At 33.5% G+C, this 25,309-nt stretch overlaps 4 protein-coding genes and 1 non-coding gene across 6 annotated transcripts; 2 read left to right on the top strand and 3 right to left on the bottom strand.

Annotated features, from left to right (window-relative positions):
* Window positions 1-2,487: 2,487 nt before the first annotated feature.
* On the bottom strand, window positions 2,488-2,589 carry LOC112495833 (U6 spliceosomal RNA). Its single transcript, XR_003062199.2, has one exon. It is a non-coding gene; the product is annotated as a U6 spliceosomal RNA (small nuclear RNA).
* Window positions 2,590-4,481: 1,892 nt separating this feature from the next.
* Window positions 4,482-5,919, bottom strand: LOC102622028 (cytochrome b561 and DOMON domain-containing protein At5g47530-like). The gene has a single exon (XM_052434389.1). It carries the CDS (start codon window positions 5,766-5,768, stop codon window positions 4,605-4,607), a length of 1,164 nt encoding a protein of 387 aa, XP_052290349.1. The 5' UTR covers window positions 5,769-5,919; the 3' UTR covers window positions 4,482-4,604.
* Window positions 5,920-11,749: 5,830 nt separating this feature from the next.
* On the top strand, window positions 11,750-13,320 carry LOC112495809 (uncharacterized). The gene is made up of 2 exons (XM_025092633.2): window positions 11,750-12,111; window positions 12,795-13,320. Exons 1-2 carry the CDS (start codon window positions 11,877-11,879, stop codon window positions 12,986-12,988), a joined length of 429 nt encoding a protein of 142 aa, XP_024948401.2. The 5' UTR covers window positions 11,750-11,876; the 3' UTR covers window positions 12,989-13,320.
* Window positions 13,321-13,482: 162 nt separating this feature from the next.
* On the top strand, window positions 13,483-19,060 carry LOC102616649 (uncharacterized). Its single transcript, XM_006491447.4, has 11 exons — window positions 13,483-13,908; window positions 14,358-14,445; window positions 15,809-15,900; window positions 16,024-16,142; window positions 16,495-16,610; window positions 16,680-16,807; window positions 16,889-16,975; window positions 17,696-17,756; window positions 17,858-17,898; window positions 18,001-18,121; window positions 18,605-19,060. The coding sequence occupies exons 1-11, from the start codon at window positions 13,550-13,552 to the stop codon at window positions 18,662-18,664; spliced, it is 1,272 nt and encodes a 423-aa protein (XP_006491510.2). The 5' UTR covers window positions 13,483-13,549; the 3' UTR covers window positions 18,665-19,060.
* Window positions 19,061-19,343: 283 nt separating this feature from the next.
* On the bottom strand, window positions 19,344-24,512 carry LOC102616360 (U4/U6 small nuclear ribonucleoprotein PRP4-like protein). Of its 2 annotated transcripts, none has more exons than XM_006491446.4 (6): window positions 24,354-24,512; window positions 22,977-23,892; window positions 21,790-22,243; window positions 21,470-21,667; window positions 21,283-21,364; window positions 19,344-19,780 (listed from the first exon to the last, which is right to left on the bottom strand). In XM_006491446.4, the coding sequence occupies exons 2-6, from the start codon at window positions 23,885-23,887 to the stop codon at window positions 19,686-19,688; spliced, it is 1,740 nt and encodes a 579-aa protein (XP_006491509.2). In that variant the 5' UTR covers window positions 23,888-23,892; window positions 24,354-24,512; the 3' UTR covers window positions 19,344-19,685. The 2 variants fall into 2 exon arrangements, with proteins under 2 accessions (XP_006491509.2, XP_052289480.1); XM_052433520.1 differs by lacking the exon at window positions 24,354-24,512 and adding an exon at window positions 24,144-24,276.
* Between the last annotated feature and the right edge of the window lie 797 nt (window positions 24,513-25,309).

The raw sequence follows: 25,309 nt of genomic DNA, 5'->3' as shown, positions 1-25,309 counted from the left end.
GTCATTTTTATAACTATCGCCTTTTTCTTTCGCCTGTTCTCTTTTCCACAATCTACACTCCCTTTTAACGTGGCCCATTTTTCTGACAGTGAAAGCACTTCATGTTTCTCCTTTGGGATTTAGATCTTCCTCTAGTGTTATCATTATTCTGCTGACGGAAATTTCTACTTTGACTCCTCCCTCGTCTTTCTTGGTTCTCTGAAACAAGTGCAGTTGACTCTGAGGGAACTACTTCAGCATTCTTTCTTCGAGATTCTTCATTCCGCAATCTATCTGTAACCATATCCAAGGTTAATTTACCATTCAGCGCTGAATTATTCACTGACACCACTAATGTCTCCCAACTGTCAGGTAAAGAACTAAGCAACAACAGTGCTTGTAACTCATCATCTAAAATGATCTTCATAGTAGTCAACTGATCAACTAAGCCTTGAAACTCACTAGTGTGTTCAGTTGTACTGCGGTCTTCCTTATATTTCAAATTAACAAGCCTTTTCATCAGATTAACTTTATTTTGTGTTGTCGGCTGCTCATAAATTGTCTCTAATTTTCTCCAAAGAACATCATCTTTGGATTCCTTCGCGAGATGGTGGTACACACTCTGATCAATCCATGACCTAATAGTACCCATGACCTTCTGGTTCAATTGAGCCCATTTCTTATCATCTATATCAGCAGGTTTAACTTCGTCACCTTCAATAGGTTCATGTAAGTCTTTCATGTAGAGCAAATCTTCCATTCTAGACTTCCAAATACCATAATTCCACGACTTCAATTTAATCATGAACGCCGAAGACTCATCCATCTCAATCACACAAGTAATAAAACACACAACCTCGCTCTGATACCACTCTGTTGGGAAATGGACTACCACAAACAACTATAAATTAAGCGGAAACAAAAACTTTTTCCCTCTTTGTGTGATTAAAATAGGATGTACACCACAAATAAATATGCAGAAAAATAAACCAATAAACCCAAAGCAAAAACCAACCATAAGAGACACCGATTTTTACGTGAAAAATCCAAATCGGGAAAAATCACGAGACCGTAGTCTGATATAAACTTCCACTATCTTAATGAGATTACAGCACAAATTCTTCTCAAGATATCATTAGAGGATAACAACATCAAAATTCTCAACAATCTTGGCTTACAATAATAGATCTAAAATTTATTTCTCCAATAAGTTGGTATCTCAAACAACAGCTATAGAGATAATAAAATACATATCAACACCAGTAGAAATGTAGAGGGCGATGTCAAGTACTTATCCTCCAAATTTGGGATGAATCAGAGCTAAAATCACCTTCCGATCGTTGAATCAAATATTGAAACCCCAAAGAAATCTCTCTCTCGTAACGCCTCCTCAATTCGTGAAATGCCTACAGCTCTCGCGATTCTTCACTTATTTCCTTTATATTTTTTTTTGGTTAATTTCATCCAAGTCTAAAATTTTACAATAATTACACACCAAGTGAATTATTTTGGACTTTTTGGGCATTTTAGTCCACCGAAGTGAGATAGACCCTACAGACTTATAGTGAATTTATGACATTATGATCGATAAAACATAAGAAAACTATGACATATGGACCATCATAGTATCCACTACTTTTTACGATTAATGTTGAGATGATATCTTATTTATTAACATAATTGATGATTTATGATAAAATTTGCTGAAGTCTACGGGAGATTAATGACTCTATACATGGTCGGTTTCAGATTTTTTTTTCTTTTTTTAACAGTGGGGTCGTGGTAAATTGTGTTACCTTATTATACAAATTGGACGGCTCTAGACATAATCTGACAAACTAGGGACCAATATTATTTTTTATATATTTTTTGTCTCAAGTATGAATTATTTTTTTTATATTTTTCAAAAATTACTTTCACTCATTTATTATTTTCTACTTTATAAACCATTTATATTTGTTCTGGTAAAATATCAAATACTATGATGTTTTGCTTGTATCTAAGATAGGTGAGTGTTAAGGATTCAAATAATAAAACTATTTTAGAGTTATAAATTGATTTGAATAACAATTTCAAGGCAATATTTATTATCACACATTAGTTTCTCCTTCACCTTCTCCAAAATATGAATCAAATTGTTGTTTTATATGGAGGATCTGTGGGGGTTGGGGCGGTTATTTTTTTAACATTTATGTTAGATATTTTTATTTGAATAGAAAATATGGTATTTATCCAAATTTTTTCTTTTTAAATAGAACATGGACTGATGAAAATGATTATTTTCATAATAAATCATCCTTCTTTTTTTAGCTTTTTTTTTCTTCAGAGGTTGAGGAATAGACAAAGTTTACAACATTGTTGTTTCTTGCTGCCTTAGGATTTGAATTCAAGTAGCTAACAAAATAAAACTACTTGAAAAGCACTCTTCCCACGCCTTGGGGCCTTTTTCCTTTTACCTTATTACTATTTAGATTACTCATAAATATTAATCAATTTTTTTTCAGATCAACGATGAAGTTGTATTCCTCAATTTGTGCGTGTCATCCTTGCACAGGGCCATGCTAATCTTCTCAGTATCGTTCCAATTTTATCGGATGTCTCCGAAGAGACAAACAATAAATTGGGGGCATCCACCTTCTGGCAATAACAGTAGTTTGGGGTGGGCAAAAACGGATTCGGATCGGATTCGAATCAATCCGATCGGATTTCGGATTGTTTGTATTGGGATAAAAACCATCTAGATATAATCCGAAATTAAATCTGATCCAATTAAGTTCGGATCAAATTCGGATCAGATGATTATATCGGATTAATATGAATTGATCTAAATGCTACTGAAAATAGATCGAATGAACCATCGCAAAAAATTTATATTGTTATAATACTAATTAATTAAAAATAATTGCATATGATATATGATTACAAGAGGTTGAACAATAAACTCTGAAATTGCCTCCATGCAGGATCGAACTGATTAATTCTTGAATATAGCTGCAACATATTTGATCCAAGCAGGAGCAGCTACTGATTAATTCTTGAAAAACTTTATAGAGCGAAACCCAAAACAGTGACCACCACCATCATTATGATTGAACGAACCTTTGATCAGCCGCTATGGCTTCATCGGCGGCTGGTAGTGATAATCAACAGCCACCGGAACCTCCCCAATTTGCCAGCGACCAATTCTCTATCCGGCAAAATCAAACTCAGGCGCACCAAACCCAAAAAAGCAAAACAAACTATCTGTATTCTTCCTCCATCAATTCTGCCGCAGCTGCCATCACCTTGGCTGCTTCTAAAATCATTTTCAATCCTCTGTCACCATCCCATACTCATCTTAATATAGCCCTGTCATCAAAAACATCACCAACGCAGCCAAATAACAACCCAAACTCACGGTTCTCGCATCCAAATAGATCGGCCACTGCTGCATCCTCTTCAACAATCGCAGACACCGTAAAACTGTCACTGCTGCATCCTCTTCAACAATCTCAAGTTCTCCCCAACTCTGATCCGTCACTCCCTAAGTCATACGTGACCAGATTGACTAATAACAACAAAATGAGTCAGCCTTCGAGCTCCCGATCTGCCACCATATCTGCTCCGACCTTCTCAAGATGTCCGTGAACAGTCCCATGGTCACCAGCAATCCAAAACCATGACGGCTCCAACCCCTGAAAATTCTAGCTACATTGGTAGCAATTCCAACCTTGCTACCATGCTCTTTGCAGCCGCTATCAGCCCCATGACTTGGCCAAAAAATGAGTGGGTTTAAAAAATGAATTAAAAAAAAAAAATAGATCCAGAGAGGTAGCTGTCCACGTTGGGCCTTCGGTGGCTCCGCCACTGGAAACAACAATGATCAAGGAAGAGTGGTGGTTAAGGTCAAAAGAAATTTCGGAAGCAAGTTGGGTAATATGGTTGTGGTAAATGTTTCTCAATTAATCAGTCCAAACATTACAATTTACAAATGCAATTTGACTTGAGAATAGTATAAAGAGTACAGGATGCTAATTGCTGCCGTCGAAGCATGGGAATGAAAAAAATTGAAAAGCATATAGAAGTTAAAAGAAAACAAGAGCAAGATGTAAGAGATGACTTATCAAGGAAATTTGTATTTGATTAGTTGTTAAAAAAATGAAAGAAAATATATTGTACCAATTACAAACACATGTTATTGTATAATTTCCAACTTTTGAATTTGAGAAGAGTATTGTTAAGAAGTTTAATTAATTTAGAGATTACTCTCCGCAATTACGTATTTCAAGGACATTTAAATATCTACTAAAACTCATACGATAGCTTCCATTGAGAAAGATCTATCCCCTTAAAAAATTCCTCGTACTATGGAACTAGTATCAGTCAAAGTAAACATTCATGTAATTAGCTAAGACAAACAGTATAATCTAATGTGCCTCTTCTAATTGATTACCCGACATTTAAAAAAAATCAACATGTATGCTAGTCGTAATATACGAGCTAATGTTACATGCAATTATGTACAAATTAATTTGTACCAAAAAAAATTAATAATGCTTTTATTTCGCTAATTGATGTGGGAAAATTTAAACAAAATTGCAGAAAAAATCAGTAAATCTTAATCTATATACTACAACGCTAAAACTTCATGCTGCTGCTCTGACATTGGTTTCAGGATTCTCAACCTTTCTCCGCTGCCTTATAACAATGACACAAGTTACTACTTCCAAAATAGCGGCAATGGCTCCCAATGCAATAAGAGTACAAGCATAAACCAAGCGCCAAATCTTCAACGGGTTCAAAATATTAAAACCCTCAAAGATGTTGAAGATGCTTAATATTATGATGGCGTATCCGACAGAATGGTGGTAAAAATTCCACCAAATTCTGTACTTGTGCTCCTTCTTTGGTCTCAGTTTCAACGCAAGAACCTGAATGAAGCCAAGAACGAGAAGTAGTATCCCAATAGTCCTGTGAGTGGAATGTTGAATGCCATGAGATTTGTTGCCAAGATAAATTCCTGTCCCCGCTCCGGCAATACCAAGTAAGTAAGCCGAGGATTGGCATATGATGTGAGCATAAAACCAAGCGGGATCAGCTGATTGGAAGACCTTCATGTACCTGGCAGTAATAGCACCCACTGGCATCAAGAAGCCCCAACTAACCGCGTTTATGATTCCATGAACCTGCTTGAAGTGAAGAGTACCCGAGGTTCCTCCTTTGGTAGTCGTAACTTTCCCGGAAAGAAGGTCCAAAGTACCCATTGATTTGACATTGTCGCCTCCTAGAGGATGCATGCCGAGGTGATTGTCACCACGTACAGGACCTTCTTGCCACACGTGGCTCACTGTGGTCATGTTCTTTGGAAGCACTATCGTTGCGTATATTATCATCTCGTTATTGGAAAAGTCTGCTGAAATCTTGGGAACCTTAAAGCTCAAGTTTCCCTCTTGTAAATTAGTGCCATAACTCATCACCGGCGATGTGTATGCCTTCAAGATTCCGTTAGGGTTACGGTAAGCTACAAGAGATTGAGAGCCGACCATGCCTTTACCGGTAGGGTTTATAGCCCACGCAACCCATCTGGTTGGTTTCATGCCTACATGACGATAGGCCAAGTCGACAGAGCCGGTTGCTTCGTCATAGCTCCAGTGGAGAAAAGAATTTAAAGCTTGCAAATCAACGCATGCACCGTATTTGTTGTTGTGGGTGGTGAAACGGTAATTGGTACATGTTTGAGTTGTTTGAGCGAATGAAGAAGATGAAGAAAGCAACAAAGTAAAAAGCGCAATCAGAAAGATTCTCTTCATGGATTTGTTTGGGGAGTTTAAAGACAGAAACTAATTTTTATTTTTATATAAGCAATCTGTCTCTTGCTACTGCTATGTATTTATAGAAGTAAACTAAATAGGAAATCTCAGCTCCTTGTGAACTTGAGTTTCCTGTTCGTAATAGGAATAACACCCATATAGATTACGAAACCTCACTAGGAATCCTTCTGTGTACAGGGAACTAGAATAGGAAATTTCATCAATATATATATGATTTTGCATGGGTTGTGGAGTAGGCGTGTTTCACGCGTCTATATTTCGCAGTGACACAAACATGAAAAAAAAAATTCGATAAATATATTCATCATAATCTTGAACGAAATTTGTGAGATTGTTGAATTTGTATTACAAATTTTTAATACGTGGCTGAATTGCATCGAGACGATTAAGACTAATGCTGTTTCTTTTTAATTTTTTAGAAATTAATCAATAATATCAATGGAAATCAAAATTAAAAAAGTTTAAGCACTAAAAAAAGAAAAATTATTCGTTTGATGTAAATAAAGAATTAATAATTAATAAGATATTTTTATTATACTTTTTTGTTATTTTTAATTTTTTTTTCTTATAGTAAGTATATATTTTATATTTGTTTTTGCTCATACTTGATACGGGTAATAAAAATCTCAAATTAGACAATTACTGTATGCAAAGGAAATACAGAATAATTTTCATCTTTTGGATGAAAAAATAGTTCCCAGAAATAAAATTAATTCCATTCATATTAGTCTATTCAATCCTTAAATTCTTCACTTGGAAAGAAAAACGAGAAATACACTTGTAGTGGGTTCAATTTTTGGTATGAAATGCATTGCAAGTTTTGCGGTCTCTTTCATTGAAATCAAATTTTCTTCATTTGAATAGCAGTAACATAGAAACTCTCAACTGCTAAGCTGGCTTAGTGCTCTTGTTAGTCGAGCATAACAAATTAGCAATGGTAAAACAGCTCTCAGCTTTTGTTCTATTGCTTCTCACCATATGCTGGCCTTCTCCGCATAACCATGACCACAGGTTAGTTAATTTATAACAACACAAAATTCCCGTTATATATACAAAATTTATGCAATGATAGTTGATACCAAATTTTAGCTTGAAATTTTTAGAGGTCTCGAATAACTTGTAACATTTGTAATTCTCTGCAGAGAGGCAATACCACCAGCAAATGAAGGCGAACAGGGATGGTTCTGACACACTCTAGCAGTGCTGCCCAATTTATACAGAATTTTGACATTTTAAGAATTTGACTTTGTCAAGAAATCAAGTTCATTGATTCTCTGTTAAATTTCTTGAACGTGTTGAAAAATTTATGATGGACAGGTTAGGCAATTCGTGCTCGTCAGAATGAGCGAGCCTATAAGGCCTCATATAATCCAAAACCGGGAGCATGACAGGTTCAGTTTCCTGTCAAGCAAATATTAACTTTTCCAGTTCTCTTTTCTATAAAGTGCATCAAATCGTTATACCTTTTTCAGGTGAGCAAGAACAGACACGCTGAAAGTAGACGGCAAGGCTTCGTGTTGACATCAACTCCCCTTTCTATCTAATAAATAACATGGTGCGTCCAGAAACCATCAACTGGAGATAAACGGCCAAATGCATGCATACAGTTGATCTGCGACAAAGCATACTGGTGTTTGGTTTTAAGAAAGGAGAGTTGAAGAAAACAGTGGAATGGAGAGGAAAGGAGAAGAAAGAAGTGGAAGAGAATAGTGAAATTAAATTTCATTGTTTGGTTTGACATAAAATTTAATAAGGAAAGGAATTACAATTTTTTTTCTTTGGAAAAATTTATCCTTTATCTTAAATACTAAATTGTCTATATTAGTAATAAAATATGATTTAATATTAATACTAAAAATTTTTAATAAAATTTTTAATTTCAAAAACTTCTAAAACAATTCATGATTTATATTTAATATAAATAATTTAATATACTAAACTATTTAATATAATTTAATATTAAATTGATAAAATAAAATTAGAAATAATAATTATTAATAGCATTAAACAAGTTATAATATTAGAGGGTAAATTTGGAAGCTTGGGTTTTCAACATAAGAGAAATTTAAATTCTTCACTCTTTGGTGTGGAATTCAAATTTTACATTTTAAGAGATATTAAATTCTAATGAAAATTAAATTTTTATATATTTTATACAACCAAACAATGAAAATAAAAATAAAATTTGAATTACTTTTCTCTCCTCCATTCTCTCCTCCCAACCAAACATCACCTGACTGTAGGATTATACATGCCCGCGGACCGAGCCACGAGCCTAACAACAATTACTCTCATGCTTCAGTTGTCACGCATCTCTACTACAAGGCCAATAACAAGCTAACCCACACCTATGATTTCATGCAGCGTGGTCTGGTTATCTCTCAGGACACACGTAAGCTTGAAAATTTCCCTTTTTGCCACTAAATTATTATCTATAAACTTACACTTTGAATCTGCATTCTATATATCAAAACTAAGAACGTGAAGACGTAATATACACGATTGTTATGTCTCATTTTGCAGCTGTTGGACAACGAATATATGAACATGCTAATGAGAATTTTACATCGTACCCGCTTCTATAAGGAATCATATGATATATGATAGAAACGTTATTAATTAGGAAGTGATAGAAGAACAGAAAATCTCAGGCGAATTATTTAATTGGAAAAACAGATTTGTGTTTCACTTATTTCTCTTTCTATATATATTTGCTTCCCACCTTGATTTTACAGTGCTAAATTGAGATATATGGTGTGTTTACTAATTGGAAATGGGAATGAGAATGAGGCAATAAGAATGAATTATATGTTTACTTAAATAATAAATGAAATGAGAATTAAAGTGGTGGACTCCATCTAAAATTGGGAATAATTACTAGAGTTCTCATTCCCACGGGAGAGGTGGGAATGAGAATCTCATTTCCAGAATTAACTATTTTGTCCTCCTCAAAATTAAAAATATCCATATTCTCCTCATTTATAACTAATTAATATAGTATTAACAATAATTATAATTTTTGAATAAATAATCACAATAATTAATATATTATTATTAATTAATTAATATACTACTATAACAATTATTAATATAATTATTATAATTAGCTCATATATTATTATTAATTAATTAATATAATTGTTACAATATTAATATATTAGTAACAATAATTATTAATAATTATAATTTTTATAAATAATCAAATAATTAATATACTTGTATTATAATTAATTCATTAATTAATATAATAATATATTATTAACAATAATATATTAGTAATTATAATTTTTGAATAAATAACACAATAATTAATATATTATTATTATAATATTATTAATTAGTTAATATACTACTACAACAATTAGTAGTTTAATAATTATTAATGAAATTATAATTAATTCATATGTTATTATTAATTAATTTTATAATAATAAAATATATAATTATTATAATTAATTAGTATGTTATTATAATTAATTAAAAAATTTACAATTAATTAATATATTAATACATTATTGACAATAATTAATAACAATGATAATAATTTTTGAATAAATAATCACAATAATTAAAATATAAAATAACAATTATGACAATAATTCAATAAGTACCTTTTAGTAATTTGTACAATCTAACTCATTCCAATTCTAATTCCAAGATAAAACAAACACATTGATGGGATTCCAGCCCATTCCGATTCCGATTCCGAATCCTGTAAGTTAAGTAAGCAACTTATTTTGATTCTCATTCCAGCTCATTCCAATTCTAGCTCATTTCGATTACTAACAAGTAAACGAAGCAATAGAGTATTGGCCCTTTAAAATTGGACTAATTCATATCTTAATTCAAATGTTGTAGTTTGGAAGTGAAATAGATTTAATCTCATACTTGTATGATAAAACATTTATAATATCTTTACTATTTTTGAAAATGTTATTATTTAAAAAGTACATTTATTTTATGCTATTAACTTTTAGAGGAGTGTTAGCAACAATCGCCCATCAATCACCAGCTTCCTCTATTGACACATGTTTTCTTTTTTATTTCTGTGCAATTTTAAATTAATGTTAAAATATTAATAATTTTTAGTTTTGTTTTAATAATTTCACCAGATAATTTATCACATTATCTCGGGAAAAAACCATTTTCATCCCTATAGTTTAATACAATAGCTTATTTCATCCTTACTTTTCAAACAATAGCTTAAAATATCCTTGTATTAACTCACCATTAGTGTAAAACTGTTAACTAGTAATTCATTAAGGGCAAAATAAAATTTTTCATTAAACTGATACAAATTATATTAAAATAATTTTTTTACACAATTAAATAATACTACAATGTATGTAAAATTCATTAACTTTTTTCTTAAAAAGAAATCAACAATGATATAGTTTGATACAACCATTGAATAATTGCCATAAGGAACAAACTATAATTAACACAATATCTTTAAATCATTGGAAGAAAAACTCAAAAATACTACCAATTTTTATGTGCTTTCATGTGCTAAATATCTTCTTTTATCTTCAACTCAATTCAAGGCATTTTACAGTGCAATTAGAGAGTATACTTATATGAATAAAAAAAAATTGTGATAAAAAGAAAATTTTCAACTAGTAAAAAAAGATTTTTGGTACCTAGATCTAGGGTTTATAGGGCTTTCATGCCCGTAAAATAGAAAGAAGTGAAAAAAGAATTGCTTGAAATAGAAATTTTTCATCTTTTTCGGTATTTTCTATTTTTCATCTTCAAATTTTAAAAAAAAATTCAAATAAATTTAAGGACAAAAAAGTAATTTAATTAAACAAATAATAAGCGAATCGACTTGTATTTGATTCATTTATGACCTATTTATTAAACGAATCATAATAAATAAACGATTAAACGAATCAATATCTTCAAACCAGGATTCGATTCGTTTAATTAGCGAATCGAATCGAATTCACACATTTATTAAATAAATCAATTTTTTCAAACCCAAGCCCATTTAATTCGCATCGAATCAAATCGAATCGAACAAACGAATCCTGACGCATATTATCATCCCTAGACGCCGACACTCTTTCAATTTTTTAATTTTTTTTTTTTTACAAGCTGCAACTTAAAAGATACACCCTAATACCAAATAAATACCAAATCAAGCACAAAATACAAAGCATTGTGGCTTGTGCGTTATTAACATATCAATAATAGACAACATGTTGGATAGTGAAAACGAAGGTAATTGAAAATAAATAAATTGACTTATAGTTAATTGCGTTCAAAATAAATTGACTTATATATAACAAGTAAATAAAAATGTAATAAAAACATATCAAAATTCTCTTGGAATTCGACCTCTCCTTATACGCTTACGCTCTAAAAAGGGGTCATGGACTTTTCTTTTAGTTTAGGATTAGGATCCCCTTTCTACATTCAATTCTTTATTGAGCCTGGTGTGGAATCACCATCATTACACATTCATTGTTGATTTGGCTGCTGGTCTAGCGATCCTTCCTAGTGGTCAAAGAGGAGCACTATTATTGAATTGTGGGAAATTTTAGACTAACTAAGCATATATTGGTTTTACTTGATATATAATTACCATAGGTGGTATTTTATGAACTACGTTGGAGTTGAAAATTATTCTATATATAAACTAAAGATTATTACATATATATATATATATAAACTAACTAGATTTTCTTAATTTCCTGCAGTTCTTGAGGATTCGACCTTGTTACCTGCATTATATTGACCGTAATCATCAATATCGACTCTTAAAATCAAATATTACGTAAACTAAAGGATTACTTTAAGATAGTTTGTTGAGGAATTATACTCAATTTCTATTTTTGAACCATTAACCGCTAAGAAAAGAATTGAGCAATTATTAGGCAAAACAACCACAGCAGAAATTAAAAAATTTATATATAAATATAGGCTGTAATCACAACAGAACCAACTTGGCTCTTTGACAACTAAAATTAGCTCCTTTTGTAAACATGTATATATAGCTTCATAAATGACACTTTAGGTACGAACAACCAATACAATAGATTGATCCAGAATTTTAACAAGAGAAAGTTGGAAATCGATCAAGAAATGGCTTATAATTACGTGAAAAGTGGTTCAGTTTGGGGCATTTTTGCAGCAGTGCTAATTATGATTGCGATGAACAATGAGGTGCAAATGGCGGAAGGCAATCGGAAATACAATGAATGTCTCGATTATTGTAAATATGGTTTTAGAAAAGATGCGTGGACATGTTTTATTTGGTGCAACATGAGATGCATGCCTTCATTCGGCGGTACCTGCCTTGAGAGAGGTTTCCTTAGCAGTAAGTTCATTTTCTCATCTTTATTTCTTTGCAGTGTCTCATTCCCACATCCTTATTTCTTTGCATTTCTGAGAATGAAATTTAAGATAAATGGTCCATTGGTCTATACTCAATTAATTCTTGTATTTTTTTTTTTAAAATGATCTAAAGAATACCCATGCTAGTACTCCTCTTAATTGTTGAATTTGACTTTTTAAAAGTGAAACAGCATTTTTGAAAATTCAAACAAATATGGTATCCAGTAGATGAAAAATAAAAGATAATTAAATGGATTTGGTCGGAAATATATATATATGAACAACAGACATTTTTCGGAAAATATTTTTAAAATACATGGACTTTTTATGTAGGGATTAAAAGAACATTTATTTACCCTTGAAACTTAGAGATTAATAATATTTTTTTCGGTTAGGTTTTAGTTTTTTGCGGTTACCTTATATGATTATTTTGCGACCCTATTACCGTCCCGGATGACAAAATTTATGAAAAAAAAAAAACTCGTCTTAATCACAAAATAATTTTTTTTTTTTGGGTTCATCAACGAGTTAATAGGGTTATTATACATGAGATCTGTAGGAGGATGAGAAGTAAAAGCTGAATACTATAGAGAAAAAAAGTGTCCCAATTATTTATATATATATAACTCTTGTTTACTCTTCTGTGTGTTTGATATGCAACAATAGGAAACAAACCTATTATTGGAGCAGCTGATCCACCGTTGTCACCAGCCTTTAAAGCACTAGCAGAGAGCCCATTGCCACAATTCTTTGAAGCGTTAGAAAAGAATCCTGATATTCCCGAATTGAAACAATTCACACAAGCAATGGCTCCAACTCCATCACCATCACCAACATTGCCTCCCATCAAGGCTAAGTAAACTACAATTACAGATTATTGATACGGGCATGCATGTGACGCTTACCTGCATGTATGCAGAAGAATAAGAAGAAGAAGATGATGATGATGATGATGACGAGATGCATGGCCAGGCCAGAATTATTTTACGATCGACTTGCTTAATTATGTATACTGATTGAAAATTTCCTTAGCCTCAAACTGGTAAACATGTAATCTGAAAAAAAAAAAGTTTCTAATTGATTTCTTGCGTGCATTTTTAAGTTCAATATTTGTTAACGTGCCTTTAATTTGTGTGTGGTCTTATGCTTTAATCATGAGGATACATTTGAAAAATTCTTAAATCAGATGGCATAATTTACAATATTGAGACTCAAAGGGACTAAACTCCACGTGTCCCAACTTACCAGCTGGCAAAATTTCATTGGTACAATGACTCCAATAGAGAGACACAATTCGTTTGGACACGTAGGAACGAAAAACAAAGCCCATTTTAAGGAAAAAAAATAGAAAGTAAATCAAATCCACTTCCAGGCAAAGTCGAGAAATTGAGAATAAAATTTGCGCGAAGTAGAGTTTGAGCATGGCAGCTCGCAAGAGAGCTTCCTCAAGAGCAATAGCAACAGCAACTGATACTGATACATCAAAATCCGAAACCCCGACAAGCCAAGAACATGCTGACCCGCCAATCGCTCCACCAAAATCGGGTCTAATATTCAAGCTCTGTCTTTTCTTTGCAATCCCGTACTTTTACTTGTTATTTTACCACTACAAGATTGAATCTGAGCTCCAGAGATCCATTCTCATCAATGCCGGCCTCAGCCTCGCTGGATTCTTTATCACCCAGAAGATGATACCCGTTGCTTCTAGATACGTCTTGAGAAGAAACTTGTTTGGTTATGATATCAATAAGAAGGGCACGCCTCAAGGCACCATTAAAGTGTGAGTTTTTATTTTTATTTTTTTTTCAGTTCATTTGGGTTTTGGTTTTTGAGTGAGTTTGTGAAGTGGATATGCATAAGTTTTGCGATTTGGTGAAGTTAATGAAGTGGGTCAGGTTTATATTTTCCAAATTCCTTAGGGGTTCTGTGGCAGATTTTGTTCTCGATCAAATTGCTAAAATGGATGTTCTTTAATTCCTAGATGTGATCTTGATTGATTCAATTTGAGTTCATAGACTGAATATTAATTTGTTCAATGTGAGTGCTTGCTTTCATTTTAGTTATGAGCTTAAGTGAGCTCTTCAATTTTCCATGTTATTGTTGAAGCAAATGTGTGTGCAAGCTTGTTTCTTTTTTCAGTTGCCGTTCTTTTGGGATACATTGATCTGTGAATTGGTTTTCTCATTTCACTATCTTATTTTGTTCATAATCTTATTTTACGGACTGCAGGCCAGAGTCGTTGGGTATTGTTGTTGGGGCTGTCTTTTTGGTCTTGGCAATCTTATTTCAGTATTTTAACTTCACAGCAGATTCAAATGTAAGTCCTGAAAGACTCAGCACTTTCTAGCTCATATTTTCATCAGTTTGTTGTTCAATTCAAGTATCATTTTTAAGCAAGAAGTTATTTTGATGGTTGTAAGTTTTATCAGCTGTACACTGATTTAGTTTATTATGATAAATGAATAAAGTCCTAGGACTCCTAAATGGCCATTTAAATATTCCAAAGTCAGATCTTCATAGAAGGCTTTATGAATATTGGGATGATAATGTTCATAGATTACATAGATTGCCATTGTGGAGAAGCTAGGGATTGCTAAAAATGATTTCCTAGGAACTGTTGCAGAGGTTCATTTTTTTGTTTTTATGGATCATTTTTTGTTTTTAAGGATTATACACAGTTTAAGAAGCATTGATTAGCGGAGCACTGCTTGCATAGTGTAATCGATCAATCTTAACATTTCATACACTGAGAGAAGCTTATTAAACCAAGTAGATTGTCAGCCACGTATTGTGGTTCACAAGCAGGTCGAGGAGTTAGATACTTATGTGTTGAATATAGGTGGAATGGATGTTTAGGGAACCAAGAAAGCATTTATATGCTTTGAGGAGGCGTAAGCAGTAGTATCCATGACAACTATATGAGAAGCTAAGATGGTTTTCTTGTGTTAGGGAAGGCTGGTTGTAGCAATGGTAACATCTTTCGAGACAAAGAGATTGAAGTAGCTGGAAAGACAAGAGGAATGATAAATAGATTACTGGATGAGGTAGAAAAGACACCAAGGTTTATGATCTATTGAATATCATGATCCTAGATTCACCACAGGGTTTGGGTAGCTGATCAAACTTAGTTGCCATTCCATAGGTTTGAATTAAGTTTTAATGATTTACTTATCCATTAATGGCTTGACTAACTTGTTATGGTCAATGGCTCTAGTTATTTGTTGTTATTTTCCTTACTAGCTGGTCAAATTTCAAAAGATATAAATTAAAATGAAAAAGTAGTGTGCCACTGAAAAGGTAAGCGTGTAGATGTTGACCTTCAACGTGCTCACGAACCTAAACAGAAAAATCTGAATGATATCTGTGAGAGGCACATGAATACTTGATGAAACTAAGCTTTTTTATGTTAAATTTTACATTGTTTAAGCAGTCATTTTCAGGAAATACCATTTCTTACTTTGGTTCCCCTTTTTGGGGCATTAGTTTTCCTTTTATCCTATTTGTGTTTTGTATTTTCAGTCATAACATAGTTGATTTTTTAATAATTTATTTAATTGAGCTTGTCTTTTACTTAATACTAGACTCAAATCATGGAGACTGCAATTGCAAGTCCATGTATATAAGTTGTGTGCATATTCTGCACTGTTGAGATTAAGGTTTTGACTATTTCCTTCATGCAGTGGCTTGTCGAGTACAATGCAGCATTGGCATCCATCTGCTTCATGCTTTTGCTTGGATTTGTAGATGATGTCCTTGATGTGCCTTGGAGAGTGTGAGTAGTATTTAGTCGTTTCCTAAGATTTCAAAAACATTTTGAAGCCTATTACTCCGTTCGAAGTATTTGTTTCTCACTCCTTGCCTTCTATTTGTGCTTTGTTGTACTTGTGATGAGCAGGAAATTAATACTGCCATCATTTGCTGCTCTTCCCTTGTTGATGGCATATGCTGGACATACTTCTATTATTATACCAAAGCCTCTTGTTCCATATGTTGGGCTTGAGATTTTGGATTTAGGTATGATCTCAGTTTTGAGAGTCGCTATGACCATATTAGAATGAAAAATTACTTTGTAATTCCAATATGGCATTTGTTCCAGCTCTTGATCTCACACAAAGCACTTGAATCTGGAATATGGATGCTTGTTTTCATGGGGTCATTAATATCTAATGCAAAACTTTAGTATAGAAATATAGTTTAGTTGGTATTTTGCACCTGAATGTGGTCTGTCTAGCTTCATCATCATGATTTATTCCTTTTTTCTTCATTTGGGAGGTAGATTGTCATCTTGGTGTCTATTATATTTTCACTCTACATAATAACATTTGGCTCCTAGCTGAAACTTACAACAACTTTTTTGATGGAACAGGTTGGATATATAAACTTTATATGTTTCTTTTGGCTGTGTTTTGCACAAACTCCATAAATATCCATGCTGGTCTGAATGGCCTTGAAGTTGGTCAAACTGTCGTTATTGCATCTGCTGTAAGCATAAATCTGGTAATATTGTATTAAGCCAATTACATATGGAATCTGACACAAAACAAATTACAGATATTGTTACATAACATCATGCAAATTGGAGCATCTCTGGATCCTGAGTATAAACAGGCCCATGCCTTTTCTATTTATCTTGTTCAACCCTTATTGGCCACTTCCTTGGCTTTATTTTCTTATAACTGGTAAGAATAGTGTTTTTCCTTAACTAGTTATGTCTTAATGTATAAAAGTCTTTAATGTTTCTTTGTTGTTGGTTCCTTTAGGTATCCTTCTTCTGTTTTTGTTGGAGATACCTACACATACTTTGCTGGAATGACTATGGCTGTAGTGGGAATTCTAGGCCATTTCAGGTATGTCTGCTAAGATATCTCCACTCCTTCCACTGTTTATTAGTCATCATACAAATAACTTAGTAATACTTTGGAATTTTTTTTTTTTTAATACACACAAAAGTAGATCTTCATATGTAAAAAAATCTTTAACAGGATTAGATTCTTAAGGTTCCCTCTAAAACTTAGAATTTCTTTCACTAAGTGATGTTGGACCTTAGAATTTTTTTTTTTTTTTTTTGGAAATGTTCTTGTAAGATTTGGTGAAGTTAATAAAGTGGGTCAGGATTATATTTTCCAATTTTTTTTTTTGTAAGATGGAAGAAATACACGTTCTTGCATGAGCATGCACATGTATATATTTATAATCTTTAGTCAAACATGGACTTGGAATGCGGTGATGGAACTAAGCTCTACTGGAGATCAGTTTGAAGCTTGGCTTACTCCTTATAATTTAATTTGAGAAAAGTGTTCAGAAAACTATTTTGTTTTCCCCTGAACCCACATGAGCTGTTAGTTTGAGTAGAATTTTGTACAAATTATGTAATCTCATACTCATTTGGTCCCTCGTAAATTGTGCTGGTAGTTTATCAACAATTAACGATTCTAAGCTTCCTCTCCCATTGTGAGATTCTGCTGTATGAGTCTCCTTCTACAATTAATGTTCTTCTTCTTCTTTAATCTGCATACAATGCTTATGATTACCTGGTGATCGATTTCCTTACTTTTCCCATGAAATAGTGAGACACTCCTGATTTTCTTTCTACCGCAAGTGTTGAACTTTCTCCTATCAGTTCCCCAGGTATGTCTTATAAATTGTCTCTCGCACGTGCACATATCATGATCCTAGTCTAACTTATTCTAGATTTGAAAAGAATCTAATTTGCTATTCTTTTTCATCAGCTTTTTGGCTTTGTCAAATGCCCGCGGCATCGTCTGCCTAGGTAGATTTCTGTTAACCCTTGCTTGGATATTACACTCAAAGAACTATTCTTGGCTTCTTACGTGACTCTTTTACCCATATATTTAATGCTGTAACTTTTCAGGTTCAACCCCCAGACTGGGCTGCTGACTGGAACAAATGATGGAACACTTGTCAACTTTTTCTTGAGACTGTTTGGCAAGATGTCAGAAGGGTCACTTTGTGCAGCACTTCTTGTTTTTCAGGTGAATCTATCTTTTTTATGTCCAGTTACCTCTTCTGCATGGTACATCTGTAGTGCCTAGTTTAGTGATTTCTTCCACAACTTGATTTGGTAGTCTGCAATCCACAGTTCCAAGGCTACATGTTAAAGGAATGACATGTGTGTCTATGCAATATATGAAAATGTTTATAACTAACTTTTCCTTTGTAATTCAGACATGCCTTCCAGACATTTGAATATAATGATTTTTTGCCAATTAAAACTTATGCTAATGGGGCCGACTGATTTTACTCAATTTTAAATCCCTATGCATCATTAGCATATATAGTACAATCTTGAATTAGACAAAAAATCTGATTGAGCCGCAAATGGATTCAAGATAGAATTGTCTTATTATTTCATGTTGTCTGTGCACGTGTATTCCGTTTGTGCTGATCTGTTGCTTTAGTCACTTGTATGTTCATTATGATTGCTCATATTCATAAATGTATTTATGTTTCAACAGGCTATTGCATGCTGCTTATGCTTTGTGCTAAGGTACTTCCTCACCGGATGGTATAAATGAAGCAGCAGTATCCAAGGAAATATCTTGGTTTAACACTTTGGTTATCATCAGGGAACTTTTGCTAATTTAATGGGGTATGTCGTACCACATGATTTTTTGTTTCTCTATACAAAGATTAATCTTATGGCTAGAAATATCAAACTACACTTTTCGGTCGAGGCACGGACGCCTGTGATTGACATGTTGACATCCCTAGAGATAATGCAACATCTTAGCTTTTGTGGAGTGTTTTACCAATTACAGTCTACAGATTGATGCGGGGAGCAGTTTTGAAAGATTACATGTTTGCTGCTAAAATTTCCTAACTTATTGCTAAATCCATTGCGCGATCATGATGTACATGGAGATAATGTTGCAAGAAACATCTTAATTCAAGTACTCTGCCCTGTTTCTTAATATTGCTCTGTGCTTCCTTTCTTCTTAACTTGATTATTGAGACTGATATTTTCCCTAGTATAGATTCTGCTAAATCGAAATTTTGATATAATGTTAACCATTCAGATCGACACATAATGGTTGCAAATACTGATTTACTAATGTTAACTACACAAGTTATGTAGTTTAGCAATTTGTATTCCATACATAAATGAAAATTTCCTATAACAAAGCATTTCCTCATTATTGTTATGAATAAGAAATCATTCAGCATTACCGTAATGAATCGCTCGGACATACTATAGCTACAAAATGGTTGTAATATCATTCCATCAACTTGTTTTAACTATTGTAATGAATATTTAGACCTACACTGAAAATGTCTCTTGGTTATGCTGCCTTGCATTCAAGATCCACTACAAATAACTTCAATATTTTGAAATATACAAACAATAGTAGTAATAAGGAACAGTAAGTCGGAACTTTGCTTGGGGGTGGGGAGAAAAAAAGGTACCGCTTCAGTTGCGGTAAGCATTCACCTCTCACCTAAAGACCATGGTTAGGTGTACTGCCGTCAAAGAAATTATCTCAAACCTGATAAATAGAAGACAAAATGAGGAATCACAAGGTTAAAGACAACAGGTACTCAGTCAACATCCATCGCATGCTCGTCTCCTTTGTTTCTGGTTGACCATAGCTTAATCCATCTATCATGTGAGACGGTGGCAATCGATTGTTCATCTGCCATCAAATAACATGAATTCAGAAAGATTGCTTTGTATAATTTGCAACTGCACCAACTTTTAGTACTACGTGAAAATATCACATAATCCAATAACGAAGGAAAAATAATTCTAGAAATTAGAAGCATAAATTGAGAATGAGGTCTCTGGCACAGCCAAAAGACAAGTTTTTAGTGTGACAAATCCAAGGTTTTATACCAGCTTTTACTACTAGAACAAAAAAACGTTTTTTACACACCGAGCAACAGTCAATAAACTATGTTGAGACATGATCTTAGATCAAATGTCATTAGAAAAGTATATATATCAACGGCTGCAAAGCTTAATTGTTTTGAATGTTATTGTTTAAATAAGATTTTCAAGCACCCATGTAATGTTTAATTTTCATAATTTAACATGCTTCTACCACCCTAACAACCAGGACACAGCCAAAAGACAAGTTTTTAGTGTGACAAATCCAAGGTTTTATACCAGCTTTTACTACTAGAACAAAAAAACGTTTGTTACACACCGAGCAACAGTCAATAAACTATGTTGAGACATGATCTTAGATCAAATGTCATTAGAAAAGTATATATATCAACGGCTGCAAAGCTTAATTGTTTTGAATGTTATTGTTTAAATAAGATTTTCAAGCACCCATGTAATGTTTAATTTTCATAATTTAACATGCTTCTACCACCCTAACAACCAGGACACAAGTTAAAGTCAACTGAATGCAGATCACAAGCTTGACACCCATCCACATCCATAAAATTTACATGCAAAAGTTCTATATTCTCAGAGGATGCATCCATATTTTAGATGCAAGTACTTGTCGATCAATCATAAGTAATTTTTAAATTTTCTCAGTAATGTCAACACATTTTTGCCCTAACAAATACAGCTACTAGGAAGCATGTCAATGTCAAACCATATGTCGAAACCCAATTTTCATCATGCTACCAGAAATCAGTAATTTTCAAGGATGTGCTAATATACAAAGTACGCATAAAAGTTACTCAAAGAGTTAAAAAAATTAATTAATTAAAAATAAAAAGATGAGTGCTGCAGCACAGAAGAAAGAAGGAGAAAGAAAGAGTTATGTTATCATGGAATAGTTGAAGAGGAAAAACATAATGAAAAGAAGAGTAATAAAAATGGTCTTTGGTTGAGGAAGAAATGAATAAAACTTGTATTATGTACTATATGAAAAACTTGAGCACTAGTAATGCCAGTAACTCATGATCATTTCTAATTGATTTGTCCATCAAAACACAATCATACTAGCTTCAATCAATAAGACACGACAGCAAATTTTAGTTAATGATATGTCATAGAACAAATACATCATAGACAGACAATTCATGCTTCAAAAAGTAAATGTATATGACAGAGTGTATTGCAGCACAAAATCTCTCAACCATGCTGATTTATCCATCAATAAAGAAAAGAAAATAGGGGAAAAGACCAAAGGTAAAGGTACGTATACACTTAAATTTTCACAGCTAGAGAAGATACCTGGATGAATATCCAAGGAAGTAACTTTTGCCTCGTGTCCCGACAAGGATTTTACAAGCTTAAAATCTCTGCCAGACCAAACCTGGAAAGGAAATATATAAGATTAAATGAGGCATAAATGAAGAACTTATAATTCAAATAATCGATTTTCTTAAAAAATAATAATTATGCCATAAGACAAATGCACCTTCACTGTCATGTCATACGACCCTGTCACTAAGAAGTATCCTTCTTGAGGCTCAAACTTCACTTGTGATATGAGATTCGAGTGTGCTGGTATGACGTATAAAGATTTTCTCTTCCTTAAGTCCCATATTCGACAAGTATTATCCTCACCACCAGTTGCTAGATGGTATCCATTAGGTGAAAAACTGATACCAAGTACCTGAAAAGCAGAGCAGAGATACAACTCAATCAGGATTATATTGCTAACCAATAGCATAAAATGAAATAAAATCATGATTAAATTATAAAAGAAAAGGAACAGAAAAACGACTGAAGTCTCACTGGCTTCACATGGCCTTCCAAGGCAAGAATACTTCTCCCTGTACGGAGGTCCCAAACACGTGCCAAAGCATCTAGTCCGCAAGAAGCTGCCAAAGATCCATCAGGGTGGAAGGCAATTCCATAGACACTTCTACTATGCCCTTCCTGAAGAAGCAACTCTACTCCGGTATCTACATCCCACAGTCTCCATGTCTTGTCAAAGCTGGTTGTCCCCAGGTATTTCCCTGATGGATGGAAGGCCATTCGAGCAAGACGGTCCAGATGGCCTTGAAAAGTATTCAGGAGAGATCCATCAGTGTTCCACAACCTTGCTGTCCGGTCAGCAGATGACGTAGCCACATGATTGCTCACAGGCGAAAATGTAACATCAGTGGCGCGTTCTGTGTGTCCCTTCAAGGCAGAGAACTTTTGCAATCTTGGCATGCTCCATATCTTAACAACTCCACTCAAGGAGCTAACAAAAGAAAAACAAGGAAAGACCTCAAATTACTCTCAGATAGGATTGTAAATGGACTCTTTCTGTGCTGATGTAAAGTCATAATTAATATCAAATGTAGGTTGCAATTTTCAGCTGAACTTCCGATAAGTAACTTGAATATGTATCCTCTAACCCAAAAGAAGAGAAAGGTATTAACTAGTTCAACAGATTCATCATATGCAATCTTTCAAATACAGAAAAGAAACTGTTTACTTAACTAGAAGAACATGGCAGTATTCCAGATTCTTTAGCCAAGTAGTTTGGAGAGTTTAATGGGTGGATTTTTTTAGATTTACAAGCTTTATTTATAGACAAAAATAATAATTATAATAATAATAATCAGTGAGATTCATGGTCCTTGTGAGTGTCTGTGTCAATTTTACTTAAGTCCAGACTTTCTGATTTTCTTGATATCTAGATGCGTAAATTATCAACCACAGCATACACTCAATAGTTGGCAACTTATTTATAAATTGCAATGTTAAAATAATGTGAGAAATAGAAATAATCAGAGTGGCCTTCTCATGACAAGAACCAATAAAAGTGGGCTCCTGAGGCCACAAACTGGCTCTTTTAATTACAGAAGTGAGTGCTTCATGTAGAAACAAAACATTGCTTAACATGACAAGCGTAGTCCGAACGTTGCAAAGTTATGGATGTCTGAAGGAATGTAATATAAAGATACTGGGGAACAGAAAGAGAGAGATACCTGGTAGCAAGCAGGTTTCCATCATGTGAGTAGGAACAACCAGAGAGTGGCCGATCATCGCCAGATTCCGTGCAATCAAGGTACAAACTCTCCACCTTTTTAAGAGTGTAATCAATTTCCTCATCAATAGATTCATCGGGATTATCCCTTCTCCTCTGTGCTTGTTGTAGGCGCTTTGCTGCATTCATGATAGAATACTTAGCAATATCTATTCTGGCATCCAAGAGAGCCTTTGACCCCTCAGTATAGAAGGGGTACTGGAGCATTTCTTCCTCAACATCTGCCCCAGTAGCAGTTGCTGCAGCCTCCTCCTCCTCAAGAGCTTTCATCAGCCTATCTAACTGCCCTTCAGAATCGAGCTTTGCCATAAGCATCCGCAGCCTGTCCCGCCTTTCCATCTCTCGTTCTCCAAAAAATGTTATGGGCTCTCCAAGCCGACGAAGTCGAGCACGGACAGCCATATCATTAGTGGGCACTGCTAGCACAGCAGCACGCCGTTTCATAAGCAGATCTTGCTTTGCCTTTTCCTGTCGCTCCCTCACCTGTCTGCTCTCTTCCGAAATCTCATATTCAACTGCAGAAGCCCGGGTTGGCCCAGGTTCATCACGGTCAGACTCAGAGTCACTAGTTCTGACCTCCCCATTCTGTGCTGGCACTGGAGGCTTAAACACCGGGGGGCGTACAGGAAGTGGTGCTAATGGAGCAGGAACTTGAGGAGGTGGAATTGTGGATATCGGAGCAATAGGAGGCACAACTGCCGAAACCATAGGTGGGATAACTGGTGGGATAATAGGCTGAACCGGTTGAGATGGAGTTGCTTCAATTGTAGATATCAGTGCTTGACTATCAGGGACTGCAGCGGAAGACACTGGCAGTGAAGTTGATACCGGGTTTTCCTCTTCAGCCGCCATGAGACCTAACCGAAAGAACTCATAAGTTAAAGTAGAAAAGTATGTGTGCACGTGTGCATCAAATACTGGTAAAATCAAACCCAAACGAGTGGAAAAATGTAAAATAAAAAACGGGCAGTCAGTTATTGCAGCTCAATTTCCTAAGTTTAAAGCCAACAGCATTTTCAATTGAAAAACAGCAATGCCAGAACAAACACAAGCTTTGGCAAAGACAGGAACAAAGCATCAAAAAGATAGTGCACAAGAGAGCACGTACGAACAAGAAAATATGCTGGTGAAATCAAAACCCTAAAATCAGAACTAGTTCAGGCATTAATTTCCTTTCAAAGAACTTCCAGCTCTCAGTTAATTTCCCACAAGACATAAAGCAAAGTCTCTAAAACCCTAAATCTCGATTATTGATTTCAGAAACCGAATTATTTAAAAAAAAAAAGAAAAAGAAAAAGAAAACAAACCAAAAGTTTACCTTAAACTGTGACAATAGAAGACGAACGGATGTTCACTTCACTGGTTCGTTTTCTGGTAATTTGAGTCCCTTCTCTTTGAATGAGTTAAGTAAGACATACAAATTTGAAAAAACATTAATATGTAAAAAAAAATAAAAACAATTTCTTTATTGTTAAAAAAAATAAAAATAAAAAATGATTTAAAAAAAAGTAAACTTTTATTTACTCCACTAGCCCTAATATCTATAGACTATAACCATAATAACCTTTTAATTTTTAAATTGAACACTAAACTGAGCTATTTTGTTTCGAGTACACTTGGGTCATGTTTGGGAGTTAGGGTTAAGCATGGGATTAGATTAACTTTGGGATTAAATATTTTATCTAATGTTTGGCTATTTGCTTAGATTGGATTAGGGAGGACTAAAAATTTAGTCCTTAAATCATAGGATTAACAATCCCAATTTATAATGGGTTTAGATGGGATTAGGATAAGAGAAAAAAATTTATTCATATTTCTTTCATAAATAACACTATTTTTTACTTGTAACCTAAAATTTAATTAATTATTTTATTCATGATTTACTTGAATTTATTTTTTATTTTGTTTTTATAGTCTAATTAAATTGGTACTTTTACTCCAATAAAATTAACTATTTAATAATTCGTTATAATAATTGATTGTATTAAATTTAATAATCACCAATGTAATATTAAAAATAATCATGAAAATTAATAATACAAGTAAATAATTGATTTTATTTATACATTATTTGCTAACTTTTTGATAAAATAAAATATATCTAAAGTATCTAATAAAAATTAATTAAATAGTTTTATTAATTTATATTTGTTTATTATAATTATGACTACCCAATAACTAATTTACTACATATTTAATGCTCCTGTTAATTACTTTTAAATTAATTTTAATTATTACTTTTAAATATTCATAAATATTTTTTTGTATTTAAAT

Source organism: Citrus sinensis, chromosome 9 (genome assembly GCF_022201045.2).
Source record: "Citrus sinensis cultivar Valencia sweet orange chromosome 9, DVS_A1.0, whole genome shotgun sequence".
Classification (NCBI taxonomy): Eukaryota; Viridiplantae; Streptophyta; class Magnoliopsida; order Sapindales; family Rutaceae; genus Citrus; species Citrus sinensis.
Note: the sequence above shows the minus strand (reverse complement) of the source record. Positions and strands in the feature narration are given on the sequence as shown.